Source organism: Chionomys nivalis, chromosome 20 (assembly GCF_950005125.1).
Source record: "Chionomys nivalis chromosome 20, mChiNiv1.1, whole genome shotgun sequence".
Classification (NCBI taxonomy): Eukaryota; Metazoa; Chordata; class Mammalia; order Rodentia; family Cricetidae; genus Chionomys; species Chionomys nivalis.
In genome coordinates this window covers 24,795,085-24,819,575 of record NC_080105.1, presented here as the reverse complement: position 1 = coordinate 24,819,575, position 24,491 = coordinate 24,795,085, and the positions used below count along the sequence as shown (strand labels likewise).

The window sequence follows — 24,491 nt, the reverse complement described above, 5'->3', positions numbered from 1 at the left end:
ATTTGTTTTATTAGGTAAGGCCGAGTTTTATCCAAGTGCCTCTTTGAGAATAAATTGAAGGGTTTTATTTCCATGTTCTGAAACAATTGTGAGCTTATGCTTGAATCATGTTCCCTAACTGAATTTACAGCTCTTCGTCTGCCAAACTCACAATCAGGTGAAGCATCAGGAGGGCCCGCTTGTCATCCCCCTGTACATGAATGATCTGGAGGCTGACTTCTTGGGAAACTAACCTTGCTGTATCAAGCTATAAATAAAGGCATGAGCGCCAGAAACATGTGGAATCAGAAAAGTCACCACTTAAATGTTATTTGATGTGTTTTATAAGGTGACACTGTGAGTGATATTATGCTTTATTTTCATTTTTCTATTTTTGTGGTTCTGGAAATGGGACCCAGAACCTGATGATCACGAGATGAGTACTCGGTCTCCACGTGTAATATGAAACCCTTGATACTTTTAGTTTAGGTACTTGCCCAAATTTCTACCCTGAAAGGACTCTGTACAGAGTTTGCTATGACTTACTTGTCCGTCGCATGTTCCCAAAATTTCAAAGTATATCAATTGATTAGTTATTTTAGTTCTTAAAAGATTTCAAAACATTTCTAGCCGGGCGGTGGTGGCACACGCCTTTAATCCCAGCACTCAGGAGGCAGAGGCAGGTAGATCTCTGGGAGTTCGAGGCCAGCCTGATCTACAAGAGCTAGTTCCAGGATGGGCACCAAAGCTACACAGAAACTCTGTCTCAAAAAAAAAAAAAAAAAAAAAAGATCCTAATGGCAAGCTATAGTTTATTACTCTCTTTTCCCTGGCTTATAATATTCGTGCTTATGATTCATTTATTTTGTTTTTAAATTTTATCTCTTTTTTTCAAATTTGGCGATCTATTTTTTATTACTTTATAAATAATACCAATGAAAATTCCCACTTCCCTCCCATTCCCCCACACACACCTTCCCACTCCTCCAGTTCTAAGAGAGGACAAGCCACCCTGCCCTTGAAATTTTATCTCCTAAAGCCTGTATTTGATTCTTTATATGGAAGTATTTTTTATGAATTCTTTGAGAATTTTATACATTATATTTTGATCATATTTACTCCTTTACTCCAGCACCTCATAGATTTACCCCCTTTTCTATACCTAACCTGCCTTGTATCTTCACTTCTTTAAAGCCCATCCAGTTCAATTAGTTCTGGCTGTGTACTCAGGTGTGTGACCATGCACTGGAGTCTCTTCCACACCAGGGTCCATGCCTGTTGACAGAGGTTTTCTGTTCTGCCCTGTCCCACAGCCAGTCAGTCCCAAAGAAACACACAGAGGTCTACATTAATTATAAACTGGTTGGCCTATTAGCTCAGGCTTCTTATTAACTCTTACATCTTAAATTAGCCCATAATTCTTGTCTGTCTTAGCCACGTGACTTGGTACCTTTTATCAGTGAGGCATTCTCATCTTGCTTCCTCTTGGTCTGGGTTACAACTGCAGACAGAGCCTTTTCTCTTCCCAGAATTCTTTCTTTCTTGTCACATCCCCTCTACTTCCTGCCTGGTCACCCTTCCTATACTTCCTGCCTGGCTACTGGTCAATCAGGGTTTTATTAAAACAATACAAGTGACAGGGTACAATACCATTGTCCCACAGAACATGCACTTAGAAAACTACCACCCTGTCTCCTGACAACTATCCATGGCAATAGCTTAACCTTCTGCTCTTTCCTTGCTTGGATTTCAGTTGAATTGTGCTTGCCATCACAATGTTGAGTGTTGTTTCAGGAAAACAGTATTTCCTTATTTCTTTGTAGTCAATTGCCACCTCTGGTTCTTACATTTTTTAAAACCTACTCTTCTACAGTGATTTCTGAGTCTTGGCTGGAGGAGATGTGCCATAGATGTCCATTTAGGGCTGAGCACTCCATAGCCCGTTATTGTTTGCCCTTTGATGAGCAGTGGATCTCTATGCTAAATGCCATCTACTGAACAAAGAATCTTCTCTGCTGAGGTATGAAGGATACACTAATCTTTGAGTGTAAAGAGAAGTCATCAGGAGTGGGTTTAATGCTATGTCCCATTAGCAGAGTAACAGTTGCAGGCTCTCTCCTAGGGCATATGATCTGTCTAGCCCTAGGTTCTTAGCCCCAATCATGGTGCCAGGTATGGATTCCATCTTGTGAACTGGACCTTCAGTGTAATCAGGAAGTATTTTGTTAAACTCAGGACATTCATGTCACTTTGATAACACTGAGCTTATCTGCCAAGCGTGCTATTATTGTACTCCGCAGAGTTCACAGCTCGATACCATTGATTAATTTTCTCTTCCGGTAGTGTCGTAGCAACTTCCAGCATTTTGAAAGCTAGCCAGTAGAGATGAAGCTTTCGTTTCAGCACCAGCTGGATTTATGCATGTTCTATGACTCAAATAAAGTTCTGGAGTGTAAGGACAAGCAATAACATGAGTCTGTACTTTTAGGGGGTTGGTGGGAGATTGCCCATTTCCAGCACTGTACTTTTTATTTTATAATCTGTGGTGTGTAGGAGAGCATGGGTTACCCACACTAGGGTAAGTTAATTTAAATTCTTTTTATATGTGTGTATGTTTATATTTTAGGACACTTCTGTAGTGGTAGTTTTTCATATGAACTTTCCAGAAAATCTTTAGTGTTATTTATCACTTCTTGTGTCCATTCCCTCTTCTACCAGGCCCTTTATCCCTCATACCATTTAACCCACCCCTTTCTAGTATTTCCCTTTAATCCTTTATATCACTGTGTTCTATTTTCTCTCCCTTGTCACCATTTTCCAGTAGCTTCTGGAGTTTCTAGACTGCTGTGAATGTTCACAAGTATTTTGTTTTGAGACAGTCTTTCTGTGGGTCAGACTGAACCTCAAAGTTACTGTGTAGTCCATGGTAGGTTCAAACTTGAGATTCCTGTTTTTTTACCTCTCAAGCTCTGAATGTGCACCACTAGATATATCCTAGCATCTCAAGCAGACATCACATAGCATTTACTTTCTACTTGATAGGTTATTGATATTTTACAATCAAACAACCTTAATTAAGCCACCAAAGAAGGTGGCATAATGCCTCTTAAAGTTAGTAAGGCATAATTATACTCATTTATTGCTTTCTTCATGTACGAGTTATAAAGAAAAAGAAACCTACTCTGAAGTAGAACCAAGGTTGAAACATGAAATATTTGAAGTATTGATGTGATTTTTCTAATACAGGTTTTATTTGACAAAAAATTCTACAGTTATGCAAGTAGACTCTTCTTATAATGGGTCTCTTCAAAATAGTAACTTATTTTTAAATATATGGTTTTTTGTTTATCAATTAAAGAAAGGTCTTTTTCAAATCTTCATGAACTCTCAAATAAATTTTTAAAACTTTTTTTGAATAATTCTGGGTTAAATCTACAGATGCATTTTAAACATAGCCCTTTATATGAAATAAATAATTATAAGACATTTTTAAAATGTTTTTGCATAACCTTATTACATAATCCTGGTGTTTCAATTAACTAATTTTCACACTAGTTTATATTTCTTTTTCAATGTTATTTTACATTTGACTTTAGAAAGTTTACTACTTAATGTGACAATGTGGGTGGTCTCTTAAATTACTGTTACCACATATTTTGTGGCGAGTTCTAGATTTGCATAACTATTTAAAATCAACGCACACTATTACATTAGACATTTTGTTTAAGTATTCTTAAAATTGTGGATCCAGAAGATCATTATTTTAATGGCATCCTTAAACATAAAATCAGATAAGCCTTTCTGTATAAGCAGCTTATTGATAAATATTTATTTCATTGTTTTGTCTCTTTGTATTTGTCATTTGAGCAAATTTAGGAATATGAAAAACATCTAAGCGATTATAAAATAGTAAATTTACAAAAGAGAAACATTAAAATAAGTATGATAAATATTTCCATTGAAATGAAAGATTATATGCAAGTCTTTCATTCCTTGTATGTGTATATATTTAAATTTTAAAGTTCTTGGCAGACATCTCAAGGAAAATTATTTAATATTTACTGAATGTCTATTATGTGTCCCAAGCATTATACTGAATTCTACCAAGACTTCCCTTTTAATCATCACAGCGATTCACGAAACAGATTCCTGCCTTTTTGGAATAGAAGTAATTGAAGCAAAAAGAAACTAAACAACTTACTCAATTTCCACAGCTGTCAGTGAAAGATAAATTATGTGCTCAGGCCAGCTCACATTTGATGCTATCCAAATGACCAAGAAACAGTGGCCATAATCTAAAGACTATTCTCTCTGCTTCTATTTTGGGTGCACAGAAAAAAAAAATGTGATTTTTAATTTTAAGCCAAAAAAAAAAAAAAGTTGAATTTTAAGCCAAAAGGAAACAGTTGAACTGAACTACAGATACTTGTGTAAAATATGATGACATCATTATGTAAATATGTTTAATTGGTGAGTGAATTCTACAGACTCAGAACAAAGTAATTCAAAGTTATTGTCCAAACCATTCAGTTGCATAATTTTTTCTCGTGTTATAGTTTTTGTTTTCTCCAAAATGATTCTCCCTCTCCCTATTCAGTAAAAACTTGGAACCCTTAAAGAATTTTCTGCTAATAAAAATTAATGTAAATATCTCCACAGACAAAAGATTTTTTTTCTCTAGAAGTAAGCAGTGACTATAAAAACTTTTTTTTTTTTTTGCTTGTCATTTGGTCTCTTCATTTCAGTTAAGGTGGATTAGTTTCCAAAGCCTTTGGTGTTGTAGGGTTTATAAAAGGCTATGCATATGTCACAATTTAATAATACCCACTTTAAATATTTTTCCATACTATACTAAAACAATTTCATGATCTTCCCAAATGATGAATTTTAAAACACTCAAATGCCAGACATCTTTTGCAGTGGTATTTATTGTCTCTTGGAACAATCTCTCCTCACACTGGGAAGTCAATACTAAGTTCCCTTGAATCCGTTGTAAACTTTGCAGTTCCTGTAAAAAGGACCCTGTTCAGAAGCCTGTTTTTAAACTATTAAACTAGGGTTTCAGAATTCCTTTCTACACTGAACTCTTCTTCTAATTCCAAATAAAGAAAAAAATAGGAATTTAATTTCTGTACAAATTTCTTCCAAAAGCCTCTGTCCAAAATACCAAGTGCTGAAATGTAAAAAATTTTCAGTGTAGCATTTGCTAATTTACACCTTTTTTTCTTCTTCTTTTGCTCTTTTTTTAATGGCTAAAAGATAGAACAGCTAAATGACCCACATTCAAAATGTGGCCCATTCTTTCCTATTACAAATATGAATTACTTAATACTGTTGTTATTTTATTAACTGTGCTTTGTGTGTATACAAAAATAAAACAATTTTAAATTGTGAAAAGCATGCAATAATTAATACTATGGTGAAATAACAAACAGATTCCATTTTTGATGCTAAAGGAGTTGATAAATCAGTGAAAGAGGAATGCTGTTTAAAATTCCTAGCCATGTGAATAACTGAAGTCAAGTTTTTATTTATGCTTAAATTCTGGTTTAGATAAATAGTAATAAGAGGCAAATGTTAGGTGAACATGTTTGGCTAACTTTAAGGAAATAATTAGTAAATGATACAGGAAAGACTCCATGAGAAGAGAAAGCATTATACAGCAAGGGGGAAAAGTTCTAAACAGATTGGATTATAAACAGATTCCAAGAATCAACAGGGTCCATCAAAATATGTACTTTCTAAAAAATGACAGAAAAAAGAACATGAAGGAAAAGAAGAAAATGCTGAGAGAAAGCCAATATAATATAGTTAAAATACAATAGTTACTTAAAATGCAAGAGAGTTAAAACCAGGTTTGCAAGGCTAGCTAAGTAAATATTCAAGAAAATAAATGAATAGTTTAAAAGTGAAAGAAATATCTTAAAAGGTAATTTCTCTCCTCCAAAGCAAAAACTTATTCCAGCCACAGATGACTTTAAAAATCTTATATTGTTTGATTTGCTAGTCATTTAAAGTAAAGAAATAAAATGCATGATTGATTATTTCAAAGTGTATTCATTGAATACTTTGCCTAACTGAAAAGTCATAGTTATTTTGCTATTTAATTCTCTAGTAACATTATTATTATGAAATTTTATGGCTCAATATTATGTTACTATTTATACATAGACATATTATAAATGAGACTTTCAACTGAGATATGGCATATAACATAATTAGTTAATATGTACTTGCAAACACATGCAATTCTCCAAATACTTTTTTCAAATAATTTTACACTTATTTAGCTTTCTCCTATTGAATTTTTGATCTTTTGTTATTTTTGAAGCATAACAATCAAGTATTTGAATATAATTTTGTTAAAATAATCTGTTCAAGTATTATATTTTTGAAACAGGGTTATTGGAAAAATCCATATATTCTCTATAAATTCTTTATGAGATATTTGATACTGTATTCATAATTTTAGTTTGTCTTTAATTCTCTTAAAATTTTAGTATATTTATTTATTGTGTGTGCATGTGTGTATTTGTGTGTGGGGGGGGTGTGGGGGGGTGAGAGAGAGGATAGATAGGCAGGGTCTCAGTTGAATTACTCAGAGGACTACTTTAAGACAAATTCTCTCCTTCTGTCATGTGGGTCTTCATGATTGAACTTAGATCCTCTGGTGTGGGAGCTTGTTGCCTATACTGGCTCAACAGTTTTACTAGTCTTTGTCTTTTATTTTTCTTAATGCTTTTCATTAAAGAGTAAATTGTAATTTTGGTTAATCCAACTTATTCTTATTTTCATAAGCTCTGATTTTGGTGTCGTGTCAGAGTTTCAAAGAGGTCAAAGTCACAAAGATAAAGTTGCATTTGGTGCTGCAGGTGTTGTAGTTGCCACTCTGCATTGAAGTAAGATCTGAGTTTTGGTCTTCCATCCCCCACCCCACCCCGCCGCCCAGAACAAATCTCTTGGTTTCAGGTAGGATTTGAAAAATGGTTTTGCTTGATGGAATGAGGATAGTAGCTTGGAAATATGACGGCAACCTTGATCTTTAATTAAACCTTAATCAATCTACCAACATATTCTCTGTCTCTCCATTTCCATTTTTGCATAGTAGCTAGTGCATGAATAGACATATGTATTTGGAGTTTTTAATCCCTCTTCATTTAATCATTCGTATAAGTAGGCACATCTATTCTGCTTTACCTCGCCAGGTAAACCTATTGATCTTCATCCTAAAAAATTGTACTCTTCTACATGCAGCATGACTTCATTTCATTTTATTTCTGTGATTTTAACATATTACTCTCATTTTCGTAGATTTGGAACAAATCCAAGCTGTAAGCCTGCATTCAACCTGTCATGTTTTATTAGACGCTGAAAGATTAATCTTCCACTTCAAGTTATTTATTCACACATTTTCTGTTTGTGTTTGTGTAGGTCTGGGCATGTGTGCTTAGGGGGCACATGCATGAGTGTACACGGCAGAAGTGCCTTTCTTTTCTATTCCCTGGTTTACTGCCTGGACTCACGTCTCATGTGGAACCTAATTTTCATCCATATTTTGAAGCAATATCTTCTATAGAGCCTAGTGCTCATCAATTTGCCTTGGATGACTGGCCTGAATCCACCCCCCCGCCCCAACACACACACTGGTCTTCCTGTTTCCACTCACTGGCCAGCCTCAGTCCTGAAATTAAAAGTACACGTCAAGCCGGGCGGTGGTGGCGCACGCCTTTAATCCCAGCACTCGGGAGGCAGAGGCAGGCAGATCTCTGTGAGTTCAAGGCCAGTCTGGTCTACAAAGAGAGTTCCAGGACAGGTTCCAAAGCTATAGAGAAACCCTGTCTCGAAAAACAAACAAACAAACAAACAAAAAAAAAAGCACGTGTCACTGTGCCTATGGGTACTGGAAGTATAAATTTGACCCCCATACTTGCACGGCAAACGCCTAATTTCTCACTTGTAATTCACATGGTCTTAGCTCTTACCTTAGCATTTAATGCAGCATATGTATTTAAGACAAGGACAAAGTGATGGAGGAATATTACAAGATTTGAAGATGTTGCATGACATCGCTTTGTCTTCGTCAAGGCCTGTGACAGTCCTTGCTTATGTAAGACTTGCACAAGAGTCAAGACATTAGAAAGAGATGTCATTGATATTTTTTTACCTTCACAAAGTAAACGCTATACAAGTTACATTTACCAGCACTGAGTTCAAAGCCCTGACTCCCAATTTTATCTTTTGGGGCACTTCTGAAATTTGGTAGCAATGTGTTGGGAGATGGATGTACTTGTATGTGGAACATGCTTATGACTGTACTAGTATGTGCCCCCTGTGTATGCACGTGAAGAGAATAGAGCTTTAGACACCTTTCTCTACCACTTCCTTCCTTGACACAGATTTCATACATGCTCACTTTTGATCTTGGTTGTCTAGTAGAGGTTGTCTAGTAGTGGCAAGATCTGCCAGTCTGTTACCACCCATTACTGGGGTATAACTTTGCCATACTTTTTATGTGGATCTGAGGATCAGAACTCAGGTCCTCATGCCCTCATGTCTGCAGAGCAAGTCTTCCTACCACGGATCCCTTTCCATAGTCCTGCTTGGTAGATTTCCATACTGGTACTTTTGAAACTACTTTTATCCTTACATGCTTTTCATCTTTATTTTCTGTTATGCTAGGGCTGTGCTTCAGGTAAAATGGGGTTAGTTGTCTATGCGTAGTAGCAGTAGTCAGTGGTAGTGATTAGCCAGTAAGAGGCTTGGACCAGGCATAAATGACAACCCAGTAAGACTTTACGTATCAGCACTGGTGATACTTTGTCTTCTCTGACTTTAGGTTTCAGGTCTTCAGGAAAGAGATGAAATCAATGTTTCTTGCATCATATTCAATGGTCCTTATAGAACTTCTTATAACAGTCAGCTGTTCATATTACATTTTGGTTGGTTTAAAAGGAAATTTTAAAAAATTCAGATTAAAAAACCATAAAATTTCTGTGTTTATTATTCTTCCTTTTGCTTAGCCTAGTTGGAAAGTTACAGTACTAACATGGTAAAAAAACTTGGCTGAAAGACAAATATTCTTTCAATCTTCCCTCTTAGAAGGAAATTGTGTTTATTTTTTCTAGTCATGATTGAGATTAAAAAGGGAAACCCTCCTAAATACCATTGTAGAAGCAGTTACTTTTGGAGCAAGTTTAATGAAATTACTTTTAACTGGTTTTATAAGGCTTTGTGAAAGTTATCAGTGATGCTATTTTTTGATGTGAGAAATGAAAAATGACTGCTTACCTGTGACCCCGTTATATTGTTTTCTGGAGGTGCTTAGAAGCAACAAAAGAGGTGTGGCGGGAAGTAAATGAGAAGAAATGAAGCAAAAAATGAATGTGGATGTTTTCATAGTGACATAGGTGGTATGGAAGACATAACAGGAGTTAAAATAAAATTTGTGACTCAGGATATCAAGTTACATCAGATGGACGTCTGTAGTGATAATTTGAGATTTACGTTGCCCCTTAGTGACAGGAAGGTACCAGGCACATATAGTGTTAGGATTCTATGAAACGAAAGAGATCTTTGCCTAGGTTGTTTGCTTAAAATAAACTTAAAGATTGTAAGATGCTAAAATTCTAAAAGCAGTGGTTCCTCAGTCTTTCTAATGCTGTGACCTTTTAATACAGTTTCTCGAGTTGTAGGGACCCCCAACCATAAAACTATTGCATTGTTACCAAATAACTGTAATTCTGCTACTTTTATGAATTGTAATGTATTTTTTTATTTTTTGGAGATAGAAGTTGGTCAAAGGGGTCACGACCCACAGATTGAGAACCACTATTCTAAAGTGAAGTTTAAAGGGTTGTATATGCAGTTGAGAAAAACTGAGGCATCAACTGGAGCCAGACCATCCAAGGACACTAAGTGAGTTACGTATCCAACAGATCAGCTGCGTAAGTGGCTTGGTTAAGAGAGCATTGATAAGGACGTCTCTGGTTTGTGTAGAAAGCCAGTTGCATGGATTAGAAAAGCAAGTGGATAGACCAGTTTTGAGGATGATGCTGTGAGTTGGGCAGAGGTGATGGTTGTGTTGATCAAGAATTTCATGGCAAACAGGGATGGCATTAATAGAATTTAGTAATAAGGCCTTTAATACTTGCTGATAGATTTCATTGGAATAAGAATGAATTATAACATCTAATTTTCAGGCTCTTGAAGGTACAGTTAGTAAATCTGTGAATATGGGAAAATGATTCGGAGGGGAAGTTAGAGAATTCTATGTTAGATGCTGGAAGTGGTGTCTTGAGAAGTCTAATGGCAAACTTTGGAGCTGAATGTACACATTTCCATCTTCAGACACAGGTTATTTGGGGAAAGTCAAGAATAGATGAAGTTACTAAGAAAGGGAAGTAAGAGGTTGGGAGACAAAATAGTTCTGAATCTTTAATGCCCAAATTGGAGAGATTATATATGGGGGGAAGTAAGCAAAGGTCACAGATAATAATAGACACTGATGGAGAGAAAACAGCAGAAAAATATGGCCTCGAGGAGGCACACACACACACACACACACACACACACACACACGGCGTTAATAGAAAAACAGCACAGTGACCCATGGGCTAGTTTCAGTGGACTGCTGGGGAGAAGAACCCAGATGGAACACTGACAGTGGACTGGCAAGGAAGGGCAGAGCACAGGAGTCCTTCCAAACACTTAAGTTCTGAGAGGGAAGAAAGAGGATATGGATTTAAGGGGTGTTTTTATCTGCTTGATATTTTCTTTGTATGCTCAGATTTATTATTTGTATGCTGGAGTATGTGTGTGTGTGTGTGTGTGTGTAGAATTCCCAATAACAAGAATAGTTAAGAGTTGCTTTGATAAAGACAGAAGTGATGCAGACATCTGTGGAGTTAATGGCCTCTGACGACAATGAAAAAACATTACTTTTCTTGAAAGGAAAAGAAAGAATTCAAAATGGGATTTTTGTTGAAGGTCAGATAAGGTAATCAGATGTGATCCAGGAATTGCTGGGAAATGTGAGATTTGATCAAATATCCCAGGTGATCACCTATGAAAGGAGATAAGGGTCTCTCTAAACTCAATTAGTGGGGAAAAAAAACGTTAGTTAGATGTTCATCACTGCATCAAATAACTGGGGTAATTAATTTATAACAGAAGGTTGATTTGGGGCTTACAGATGATTCCAGTTTATCATCAGGTGCTTATGGTCCTGTACTTAGGCAGCACATCATGTCAGGAGTGTTTAATGCAGCCAGAATCCAAGTCATCATGAGCCTGGAGGAAAAGAGAACAAGAAGGAGTCAAGGTCACACAACCTCCTTCTGCTAGCTGCCTGTCCCCAGTAACCCAAAGAACCTCCCACTGAATCCCACCACTTAAATATTCTAATGCTTTCTATGGTTATTCTCCTGAGACCCAATACTATCACAGTGTCATTGGGGGGTGGGGGAGAGTCAACATCCAAACGATGACCTTTGGTTCTTCGAGGAAATGTTGGTAAGACACAATAATAAGACCAATTGAACAGGGGCTAAACAGCTTGCTAACAGTTCATTGTCAGCCTGAGCTAGTTATAGTAGAAATTATTAAAGCTCTTTATACATTCAAGTTGAAAGAATACCACATTTTCAGAACAAAATAAATAGATAAAGAAGTGACATATTAGTTTTGTGAACATGGCTTAGGTGCACATGCTCTAGTTTTCCCTCTCTACTGGAGTTTTCTGTTGGGAAATGTGGGCCCTCCAGAAACATAAAAAGCTCCTTTCACATAAATATCCAATAAATATTAATTGTATTAATGACTATATACAGCACATATATTGACATGATTTTCTACTAGATAGATAAGCTGGTTTCTTCCATCCGTCTCTCCCTCCTCTTTCCCCTCATCCTTTCCCTACTTCTCTCTTTCCTTCTCCTTCTCCTAACTCCCTCTCTCCTCCCCCTCCTCCTCTTCCTATTTCTTCTTCTCCTGACCACCTTCCTCCTCCACGCCCTCCTCCTCTCCCTTCTTCTCCTGATTCTCAAGTCAAATGATATCTTAGGAACAGTCTAACAGACAATAAGAATAAAGAATATTCATTGCAGTTATCTTAAAATCAAATTCAGTTTGGTAAATATATTGGTCATATAGAACTGTACCTAGCAAATCTTAGCAAATACACAATTTGGAATTTTAACAGCTAAATCAAACGAACTGAGCTCTATAATGCTTTGCTTGTATCTTCGGGTCAGGAAGCTAATAGCAGACAGGAGAGTGCAATGTTTGAAAGTTGCTGCCTCAGTTAAATGGATAGTTTCCTCTAGTAAAACTTTAAACATGAATTCTGCTTATTGGCACAAAGCATTGTAGAATGTAAATATTTAATTCTAAACTTGACCTCCACAGGTCAAGATTTTAAACTAGAAAGAAAATGTGGCCTAGGATTATTCTTAAACTAAAATCTAAGATTTAAAGAATAAATATTGGTTGCAAATTCCATTAACATAATAGTTTTCTTCTCTTATTTAATGAAAACTTCGACTCATCCACTTACATTATCCTACGGAAAGGTAGAAATGTCTGTGTTAAAGATCAACTGAGTTTTTAACACCACATTCATTTGTCTAAATTCTAGTTTGTTAGGACTGGGAAGGTTACAGCAAATATTTATTACTACACGGAATTTGGTTTTAAATTTTCATCTTCTGTTAGGAAGGAATGCCTCATCCCTTACTATTCCTGTACAAATAATAGTATTTGCAATGACACACCTGCCGACAGTCTTGTGAAATTCTAACTGCACAAAGCATGAAATGAGGAAATATGTTGTGGGAAGGCATTGCCTAAAGCAGCCTTGACACTGAGTAATGGAACAGGCTTAGTGACGTTCTTAAAGTAAGCAGTTATGGATCTAGGGAATCCTGGCGTGATAAGGAAGTGTGTGTGGCTTCCCAGAGTAAGTACTTTTCCCAGAGCTCATTAAGTGAACTGACCTCAGGCACACTTAATGATGAATTAGCTATAGTGGTAATAGTTCCTTTTCCAGCTTCCTTAAAAAGTATATAGCTGCATAATCTAACCACCAACTGCTAAACCCACTTCTCTATCCCCTCCCTTCGTTCCTCCCTCCCTCCTTGTCTCTTTCTCCCCTCCCCCCTCTCACACACACCACACACATTCTAGATGCAAAATACAACTGTGGACCAAATTAGTGTCATATAAGACGATGAGTTAACGGATTTTATTTGTGCATCCATTCATTCACGTGTGTGTGTGTGTGTGCCATGTATGTGAAGATGCTCTCAGGGTTAGAAGAGTGTGTTGGAACCCTTTGAATTATAGTTACAGGCAGTCATTTCCTCTCCTATGTGGAGAGCTGGGAAGTGAACTTAGGTCCTCTGGGAGGGCATAACTCTCTTGTCACCACTGAGCCATCTCTCCAACTCTAGTAACGAGATTTTTAAAAAGACAATTGAAAATTGATAGTTTGCCTCTCTAAAATAAGTTCTCGCACAGGTTTTAATCATAGAAAGTTATTTAACAACTCATGAGTTGGTGAGAGTACAAAAGAGAAGTTTTATGTTTTTTGATGCAGTACTTCTGGTTAAATAATTCAGCTTTGTTTTCCTCAACATTGTTTCATAGCAACAAATTCCTCTCCCTGACACTTTAGTAACTAATCTGGAATCCTTTAGACACAAGCACATAAACTACAGAGAATTTGTCTGGAATTAATTGCCTTTATACAAAACAGGTATGGCTTAAGATTTGCAAGTTCCTCGAAAAGAAGAAATTCGGGAAGCTGCTATTTAGGATTCTCAGTTCTCAAAATAAACATATGTAATTTCTAGCTTACAAACTGCACCAAAGCAGAGACTTTGTTCCAGTATAACATGCCTAAAACATTCTTTGGCACACTGTAGTCACTCAGTAGAAAGTGGTTACTTCATAATCTTTTCTCTTTTGCCATTTATTTTGAATACTTTATTAAAGGTAGAGGCTTCCTAGTTAGCATGCCTCAGTCCTCTGCTCTTTACAAAGATAATTGTTAAGTATGGGAAATAGAAGCTTCTCAAGGTACACCTCACTATATAGTGTTTGTTTGTGGATAGACATAATTATTTTTTGTTGTTATCTATACATAAAATGTATTAGGACTACATTCCAAATATATATATATAAACAGATCTTAGTTCTACTTCAGGGTTTCAGGGGTATACAAGATGCTTTAGAAGAGAAAACACGTGACCCTTTTAGTTTCACGCAAATAAGTAAAGCATGGAATTCAAGAATAGCCACGTAGGGCTAGAAAGGAAAGTGTGGGTAGCTTCCAGTGTCACTTGTCATTCCCATTCACTTTAATCCTGGACATTTCTTATGTGGACTTTGCCTGCCTTTGAAGATGTTGACTTTGCATGCCTTTGTAGACAATCTTTCTTTTTCTGTAAAATGCATTCTGTTCTTCACGCATTGTTGGCTATGTCCTTTAACACTTCCAGGACTGAGTTTTGATGACTTCTTCCTGGTTTGGTATAATAAACAGAGGTTATCTTTGTTTATTTGAAACAATTATGAGACATTTTTATATAATACAATTTAGCAACCTAAACATTACAGTTTGATGGGTTTAAAAGATTCAGAGTTAGGCAACCATCACAATATATCTGAATTTCCCACCAGTTTGAGTTCTTTGTGGGCAGCAATCCTGTCATTCATTTTTGTAACTCAGTACATACGACACACGTCATCAGGTAGGACAGAGGTCTGCATGTTTGTTGAATAAATGAATATATGCATACATGAATTAGTGACTTAATGAGAATGTCAAGCCTGAAAACAAAAAGGAAGAAAGTAAGGAAGGAAAGAAGGAAGAAAGAAAAGTAGAAAGAAAAAAGAAAGAAAAAAGGAAGGAAAAAAGGAAAGGAAAGAAATAAGGGAGGGAGGGAGGGAAGGAGGAAGGGAAGGAGGGAGGGAAAAATAAACACATTCTGTTTCCATGTAATCCTTGATGTGTGTTATGCTTGTTTTGAGAACTAGGCATGCAAATCCTTGAATCCTCTGGGTTGTAGGATACTTAACAATGTTTCAGCTGTTTGTAGCCGACACTTGGCTATATGGGACAGGTGGTGGAATTAAGGAAGCTGTTAAAATTGTGTATCATCCCCACACCTAGATTAAAGTGTGGGCATCACGTAACCATTTAAAAACCACTAGGGATCCAGAGCACCAGGCCGGCTTCTCATTCTCAAGACTTTTGAGCTCTGTCTTAATTCTCTTGAGTAGCTGGAATATGCTCTTCCGGTCTGTGTCCTCACAGATAATCATATCCTTTTTCTTCTCCCCGTTTTCCATCCTCATAGGATTAAATGGGCTCTGGTTACAAACAAAGAAGCCCCCTTTCGGGTAATGATGCACCTTAAAACTTCTTCATTAGATTTTGTAACTTTGAGCGCATTTCAGCTTTTGTGGAAAGGCTAAAAATGCCTTGCCAGAAGGAGAAATAGTTGTTTCCCGCTCCGCTACATAGAGGGCCATAAGTGAAGAGAATAAAAAAATAAATAAATGAATGTTGCTTTATGAATAGAAACATTGGAGAAAGAAAACAATAATTTATATGAAATAGATTAGCATAATAAATTCAGTTCAAGTTCAGCCATGAAACAAAACTAATACAACATCGTTAATATGGAAAGAAACGTTAAAGAGATTAGGAAACCATAAATAAGTGTCTGTCTACTTACATACCTTATTTCGCAGATCACATTAAATTTTTACAGCAGTCCTCATATTTCGGTTGAGGAAATGAACCCTAAAGGCTATGCACACAGTAAATGTGGTGGCTAAGAATCAAAAATAAGTTTGTCTATGTGCCCAAAGCGTTTTTGCTCTTGTGTTATGCACATGTGCTTCCCCAAAATATGATCTGCAAGAAAACCCAGAGCTTAGGCAGATACTGTATTAAGCATATGTCTTTAGGTAGGCAACGTGTGCTTTGTATTAAAATGCACATACGATTGGGGGAAATGAGATTTCACAGAATATAGGTTATAAGAACTTGAGAATGAAGAGTGCTTTGAAGTTGAACTTGCTATATCAGAGTGAATACTCTTAAAATAGTACTTAGATGGTTACTGTTGTTACCAACACTCTTAGTTATAGTAGTCCTTAGTACATACCATATATGAAACACTGGGCGTTTCATTAGACCTGCTGATTTACGCAATAAAGAACATGAAGTATTATTTTTTTCAAACAAACAAATGTAACTGAAATTTGTGATAGAAGAAAAAAATAAAATTTCAATTATTTTGGATATCAATGCTGTTAAAATAAGGAAATTGCATGTACAATCCAAATAGTATACTTAATATCAAGCTTCATTGTAAAGCTATTGTAGGGACTAGTGATGTATTCTACAAAATTTACTTACCCACACTTGTAAGACCCTGGACTCAGTCTCTAGTACCACAGTACTTAATTTAACAGTTTGTGTTAGCATAGGGGTAGATAACTAAACAGATACCTGAGAAGGGGATCAGTTTTGCTCTATGCAAAAGTGATGGAGATTTGAATAAATGATGCAGGATAAATTAGATATAAAAAAATAGGATTCTGGCATCTGCTTCACACTATCCTGGGCAAATAATTCCAGGTTCATAACTGTCCTAAAAATAAAATTTTATAAAATAATGTGGAAAGACAATTTTCATGATCCTGAATTAAATGGTTATTTATTTATTTATTTATTTAATTGAAAAAATTTCCGCCTCCTCCCTGCCTCCCATTTTCCTCTCTCTCCCCCTGCCCCCACTCCTCTCCCCCTCCCCCCACTCCTTTCCCCCTCCCTCTCTTAAAAAATATGCCAGTAACACTATCCTTGAAAAAACTCAGATAATGTTAGTATAAAAAACTTCTGTTCACTAGAAATCACTATTGAATGACTGAAAAGAGTTGTACAGTATATGTCTGTGGTTTACATATCCAAAGGTACACAATAAAAAGAGCTTTTATGCAGAATATTTTTATAATTCTCACAAATAACAGCACCAAGGATGGTTAACAGAAATGAATAAAAAGCTTTTAGTAGCTGACTCCACAAACAGCCAAACACATTAAACCACAACGAGATATTATTACATACATATTAAAATGGCTGGAAAATTTAAAAACAACTAATATTTGTTGGCAAAGACACAGAGCAAGAGAATTTATATACAGCCTTCAGAAGTGTAAATTGATACATTTATTTTGGCCTTATCTGGACAGCTAATTACGTGATTAATTCATGAGTCTCAATTTCTTTTCTTATTATGTACCGTCCCCAAGTGCATACTGCATACACACAGACTAGCGAATTGCAGTAGTTTACAGAATGGTTCGATTTCACAAACACAAGGTTGAGAAAAGAAACCCAGTACTGTGGATACATACTGCAGCATATTACTGTTGTAAACTCAAAGCAAAAACCATATTAAAGAACTCAGAATAATGTTAGCTACATTTAGTGGACTATTATAATTAAAAAGCATGGTAAAAAAAATCCTTCTAGGATGTATTTAGTGTGCTCATCTGTTTAGGGTTACAAAAGTTCGGTTTACAAAAGATCCTCAAACTGTGTGATCATGCTCTAATCACTTTCTAATGGAATATGATATGTTTACTAAAAATTTAAAAATCGTACTATTGATATTATAATTAGTAGTAAGTAATGTCAGCGTCAGTTGTTTCTTTTCATATCAAAGAAACGTTACTAAAATAAATAGTTTAAAACCTATTACATGTTTTAATTTCATAAATTTCTAAATATTCACTTGTGTGTGTGTGTCTTTACACATGATTGCTGATATGTGTGTGAGGTGCACACACGTGTGCTCATGAGGGTAGAGATGGGAATTGACACTGATGTTGTGTGCTCTATCCATTGAGGTAGGGTCTCACTTGAACCCAGAGCTGGCCAATTCCAATATCTATCTCTGAAGGACTAAGATTGCAGGCAGTTGCCACACCTGCTCCCAATTCATGTGAGTTCTGTGGATACACACTGGTCCTCATGCTTGATCCATTCCAGTGCTTACCTAGGAAGCCAGCTCCTGAGAAGTTGAGTGCACATTTTTCAAAGATGTAAAGCTCGGTTTTGAAATTATAACCAATAAAATGGAAATGATCAACATTTTGTATTTACTTAGGAATACCATATATAAATGAATACATTTTGCTATTTGTTATGAGCCAAGAGAACACTATTAAGAAAGACTTTTTGTAAAAACAGAAGCGTGCTCCTGTCACTGAGTGATACACATTAATCCAAGCAGGTGGTAGTATTTAAACCTACTAATTCATTTCAAATTCCAAAGAATTTTACAGAATGAAATTCATAAAAAAAATTTCCCCCTTCTGGAATGTTCTTGAGAGCAATACATGATGTGTACATTACACCATCACATGAAGTTGAATTAACCCACCTAATGAAGCCCTCTACTGCCCCCTGCAGTGTTTCTTAAAATTAGCAGTGTTAAAACATTACCCTAAGACAATTCTTCTGTAGTACATTAATCTAAATGTGTAATGATATACTTTTTTTTTTTTTCGTTCAAACACCCTTAACAATTTATTTGAGAATATTCTCCCAGGAAATTGTAAACTTTAACTCAAATGTAGTTTCTTTTTTTTTTTTTTTTCATTTTTCTTTTCTTTGTCCCTTTTTTTTTCGTTTATCTGTTTAATGCTATGTTTGCAGTCATACCTGAGGGGAGGGGAACAGAAGAATTATTAATTTTTCTAGAAAGTAGAATCAATGGGAATTTGATTCTAGAAAAAAAGTCTTACCAGTAGTGTTACATGTCCTGCGTCTTTCACGTGTCTTCATTTGTTTTCCATTGTGTTGACTTCAGAGCTGACAGGGGAAGCAGAAAGTTGCCTTGGAAATAACATAATTTAAAATGAATAAAGCATTCTTCACTATATCACTTAAACTTCATTAGGAAAATAATCCAATATTTCAATTTTAATATCTATATGTAACAAACTAAAATGTAGCCTATTTAAAAATAATAGGTGTTAAAAGCATCTATTCATTATTAGAGAATTATTTACAACATTTACAATGTAACGTTTTAGATAAAACTTAGAAATTTAAACTTCCCAGAGGAAGCTTTGAACACTAAACTAAAATTGAAATAACCTTTTCCATCTTTTGGCTTTTGTGGTTTCAGACTTGTGGAGACCTGGCTGGCAGGTGGCTGGAGGGTGAAATAAGCCTAACTCTTCCCTTTCTTTAGGACATTAGGTGAAAGGACTGGATAAGATTTTGGAAAAATATTTTCAAAATTCCTTTCATTAGGATGATGTTTGAGTTTCCTTTTACAGTTATGGATTATAACAGAGAAAGATTTAAAAGGTGAATTTTAAAATTGCATGTTAAATCTCATTTTCCTGTGGTGTGTGTTTATATGTGTGTGTTTTAAATAATTAGGATGTGATTCTAAATTTTTATACATTCGCCCAAGAGAAAATTCCATGTGTTATGAAAATGCCATTGTGAAGTAGTACAAAATAACAAAAATAAAACACATTTTTGTTTTATACTTATTTTTTGCTATCTTAGTGGATGAGTAAATTCAGTAGTCATTTAATTTAATAATTTAATTTAAAACTATTTAAAAGAAAGCAATGCAAGCAATTATGTCAGTTACTGACTTTGATTACTGTGTTAGGTGACATCTGTTAATAATTTGATTTCTTAAGACAGAGAAGTGATGTGTATAACAAATAATATAAAAGATGTTTTCTCTTCTGTAGTTTAGTCAAACTCTATTCTTATTGAAATGATACCTTGACCTAGAATTATGATATACAATCTGCTATCTTATAAATCATGTAAGATAATACAATTACTACATATAATACACCATTAAAGATAATACATGGCTAACTTAAAATACAAACATTTAGTATTTAAACTTATGTATAGCTGTCTTTTTCTTTACCCACTTCTAAAATACAAATATATTGGCTAAGCAACCAGATTTATATATGAACCTTTGGGCTCTCATAAAAATAGAACAGAATGATAAACCACTATCACTTCTGATTATTATCACTTGGTAACTGTTTAAATTTAAGGGGAAAAGCTTTCATAATTGCAATATATGGATTTACCCATGAGTTTCAACCTCATCCAGTTATTAATAAAGATCCAGTTTATACATGCATGCTATATACTTGATAGCAGTTTGAACAAATGCGTGGCATTTGTTTACAGACTGTTAAAAACAAATTTTCAGTCATAGCAAGTTCAGCATGCTTTTCACACTTACTATTTACTATAATCCCCTGGGCTTTTTCAAATAGAAATGTCTACATGCAATCATGTCTTCTCCCTGCCATTCACCTGAGCAAACTTTAATCAAGCCAAGGCACCTGAAGGAACACTAGTGAGTGACAAAGTTGTCGGTCACACCTGGGAGCCCACTTTCTTGGCTTCTCTTATGGCTTTTCATAACAGACGAGAAACGCAGAGTGGAGGTGAGAGGTGAAAGGAGTATAGATGGGCATTGTTGTTCCGCTAACGTTGACACCGAGACGATTGTTTCTCTTGTTCTCTGCTCATCATGTCGCTAACTTACCTCTGACGTTTGTTCCACCTTTACAAACTTGCTTCACTTGGTGTCTTTGAGGTCGTTCTTTGCTAATAGAGAGATGCTAACAGTTATGCAAGGACTACTGCTAATATCTCCTAGGTGATCTACCCACATTGACATGTAAAATTACATTCAGTTTTAGATTGCATGAGGCTTTACTTCAAGTTATGTATCTGTTTTTAAGATGCTGTCACTTTCAAACTGTGTGGGATTTCTGGAAAACAAAAACCGCACGTATTCAAGCAAATGACCTAAGTGTTCTAGACAACATTAGTGAAATAAATATTCAAGGGTGTGTTGAAACTAACCTGACTCTCATGTAATTAACTCTTCCCTTTGAAGGGTTTTTGCGTGTCGCTTGCTCAGTTGAGAACTCATTCTAGGTTGGTGAGGCCTTTTCACATCTTCAGAAATAGAATACAAATTGAATGCTTCACAATCAGATGGTCAAATATAATCTTAAGTCTTCTGGACACTCTATCACTATTCCTTGAAATACTAACAGAGCACCTGCCACTTCATAGCCAACATTGCTCAATTACTAGCTTCCTAGTCCCTTATTATAAAAACACAGGGGTCATATAAGAAATTCCACACCACACCTGTGTTCACAGCAGCGTAAAAGCTTCAGTTTAACTAAAGACGAGCAAATGAAAGTTCCTGTGCTGTCTGCGGCAGTTACATTATGCTTTTAAGTGGTTTATTTGAACCATCATAAAAACTCCATGAATAGGCATGATTGTCATTTCACAAAGTAAGATAATGCTCAAAGAGTTGAAGTTTAATATTAGGCAACATAATAGGATCTTTCAATCCAAGATGGAGATCATCTGGGTCTTTCGATAATAAAGGCTGTCATTCATACAAATGTACTACAGTAATGAAGATCTCGTGGGTAAAGGGACTGGATAGCTCAACCTGTAATCCACTTTCATTCCATTTGTTTGTAATAACCTCTGCCCTTCTCAGTGATTCTTACAATTTAAATACTATAGCAAAGGCACATTCTATGAAATTATAAGAGCTAATCTGAGAACCTACAATGTACTTAGATCATAGTTTTATCTGGTTATTAAGAGTTATGTCTGTACATTACTTAAAACTTAAACTACAAAGTGTATTCAAGACAAAATTCACCCTACAATTTGTAGAACATAACTAGGCTTGCTGTGTCTCTTTTACTCAAGACAGTATACATTTATCCAATATGTATATTTTGTTCAAAAAGTATACAGCTTATCATTATGTGTGCTAATGTACATATTGTGTACCTTTTCCATGTTTAAATTGTACAGCCCTGTCATCATTTTGTAATGTAATTTCTGTTGTTTTTCACAACCTGTTTGAGCAATTCTTTATTTTCTATATAATACTTATTCACATTCATGTATGAACAGACTTACAGTGAGTTTGCATGTATACTTTGGCAGAACAGGCAACATGACCTATTCTGCATTTCTCTGTGATTTGATAAGGTCAGAAGTTGACTGTAGTCTTAGCAGAGTCGTAGGGAAAGAGCTCTAGCAACCTTCCTGTCACGACAGTCCCCCACTGTTCCTCATTTTCTAGAGGCTATGTAACAATTAGATACTAATAGAAGCATTATGACATTTTATTGCACTTGGCAGTTTTAAAAATATATCTGATTACTGTTTTATCCTCTAACCTTACTAAGGATTGATTGGCAAACAATATATTCATATATATATAAATATATGTGTGTGTGTGTGAGCATTATGTCTTGACATACATGCTCTTGGTATTTTCATATTCTAGGAAGCTATTGTCACAGATGTCATCTAATAGACAGTCATTCAGTCATTTTGTCTTAAAAACGGTTGTCTCCCTCGCTAAACATTTTGTATCTCCAAACTTTTGATTCTTGAGTTTTGTGTCATTTGTGAGGTTTTCCTCAAGCAAATATACCATGTATATAGACTGGGAAGTTATGATATTGTGTCACTTTTCAGTGATGCTAAGATTTCCTCTAAAGTTCAACTTCAAGTTTTTATGTCATGCTGCCATAACTGGTCCAGCCTTTTCCCTTTTTCTTAGTGCTAGGAATCAAGCGGCCTTCAATCCAACTTTTAAAGTCTGTTATGTAATTATATTTCAATTAAAATTAATATGTACATATTTTAAAGACTACATGTTTAGAGACTAGTTGTATAGATGCTGGTGTATAACTTTAGAAGGAAGTTATCTCATTTTGTTTATATATGTAGATGGGCAATGTGTATGTGGTAATTTTTTATTTTGCTTTATTTTTTAAATTTCATTTTACATTCCATTCACAGTTCTCTCCCTTACTCTATCTTTCCCCCGCACCTCTACTCCTGTCCATCCACCATCCACTCCTCCTAACGGGTAAGGGCTTTTATGAAGTCAACAAAGTCTTGCACATTAAGTTGAGGCAGGACCAAGCCCCTCCTCGCTGCATTAAGGCTGAGCATGGCATCCCATCATAGGGAATGGCACCAATAAGGTAGCTCATGCACCAGGGATGGATCCTGATCCTATTGCCGGGTACCTCACATATAGTCCAAACTTCACCACTATTTCCCATATATGAAGGGCTGAGTTCGGTCCCATGGGGACTCCACCACTGTCGGTCTAGTGTTCATAAGTTTTCAGGAGCTTTATTTATAGATTTCTCCATCATGATCTTCAAGACCATGAATAAGTTTGTAAGCCAACACATTTGTCAGTATGCAAAACAGCTGTTATACAACAAAAAAATTAAAATCATTCAAAAATCATATTCACAGTATCTGTCTTAAAACCAAATACAATTTAATTGTGCTGATTCAGAGACATTAAATATTAATATGAATTCAGTTCTACCATAAAAATTTAAGCAAGTCAAGATTTGTTGATAAGACGTTTATTAGCAGATTCTGTGTCTGTCATATTAAGGCAGAAGGGTTTTGAGTTTGTCTTCCTAAACTCTCAGCCTGGTGAAGTCTTGATCGCGTGCTTTTCTCTTGACAGGCTTTCGCAGGCAAAGACCTGGAGGAGCAGCTTCGGGCAGTATCCAGTGTAGATGAGCTCATGTCGGTCCTGTACCCAGACTACTGGAAAATGTACAAGTGCCAGCTGAGGAAGGGCAGCTGGCAGCAGCCTACCCTTAACACAAGGACAGGGGACACTATCAAATTTGCTGCTGCACATTATAACACAGAGATCCTGAAAAGTAAGTATGGGCAGCAAAGTGCAAGAAGACTCATGTGTTCATCAGTAATGATAATGGTGTGGGCCTTTGCTTCCAGCTCAATATACTTTAAGTTTCCCCTGCTAAAAAAAAGAAAGAAAGAAAGAAAATAAAAATCAGTGGAATTACTTTGAATAAAACACTTCGGGAACTTGTTTTACATAGTTAGATGATTTCTTGAAATTCACAGCTAGAAGACATATACATATCAACAAATATTTGTTTTGGGAATTAAGACTGTAGATCACTGCAAACATTTGAAAATACTTAAATTTTCTATACTGTTTTAATTTGTTTCAGTAACTTAGATTAGTTTAAGTGTTTGCATTTCAAGAAAATTTGTATATTAGGAAAAAGCAGTGCATGCATTTCCTTTTGGGGGGGATATGCTTAATTTAACTTTTGTGTTAGAACATTAGAATGTTTATCCATTGTGCATAAGGTACATAACACTCTGGGCACAATTTTCACAGACAGGCAGACAGACAGACGCACGCACACACATGCACATGCACGCACACACACAAACACTTAAAAACAGTGAAAGGAAAGTAGTTGCTAATCCACATCACCTTCCGAAAGCTACATGCTCTCATATCACCTCAGAAATAACTGACTCAGAGTTTCCCTTTATGAAGTAGATGAATATCTACCATAATAGC

At 35.7% G+C, this 24,491-nt stretch overlaps 1 protein-coding gene across 1 annotated transcript in view; it reads left to right on the top strand.

The window, feature by feature from the left end:
• Vegfc (vascular endothelial growth factor C) overlaps positions 1–24,491 on the top strand; it is a 100,931-nt gene that overhangs the window by 49,336 nt on the left and 27,104 nt on the right. Inside the window, exon 2 of the mRNA XM_057752673.1 lies at positions 23,610–23,811. Within this exon, the coding sequence (XP_057608656.1) occupies positions 23,610–23,811 (202 nt within the window). The remainder of the gene's footprint in view (positions 1–23,609; positions 23,812–24,491) is intronic.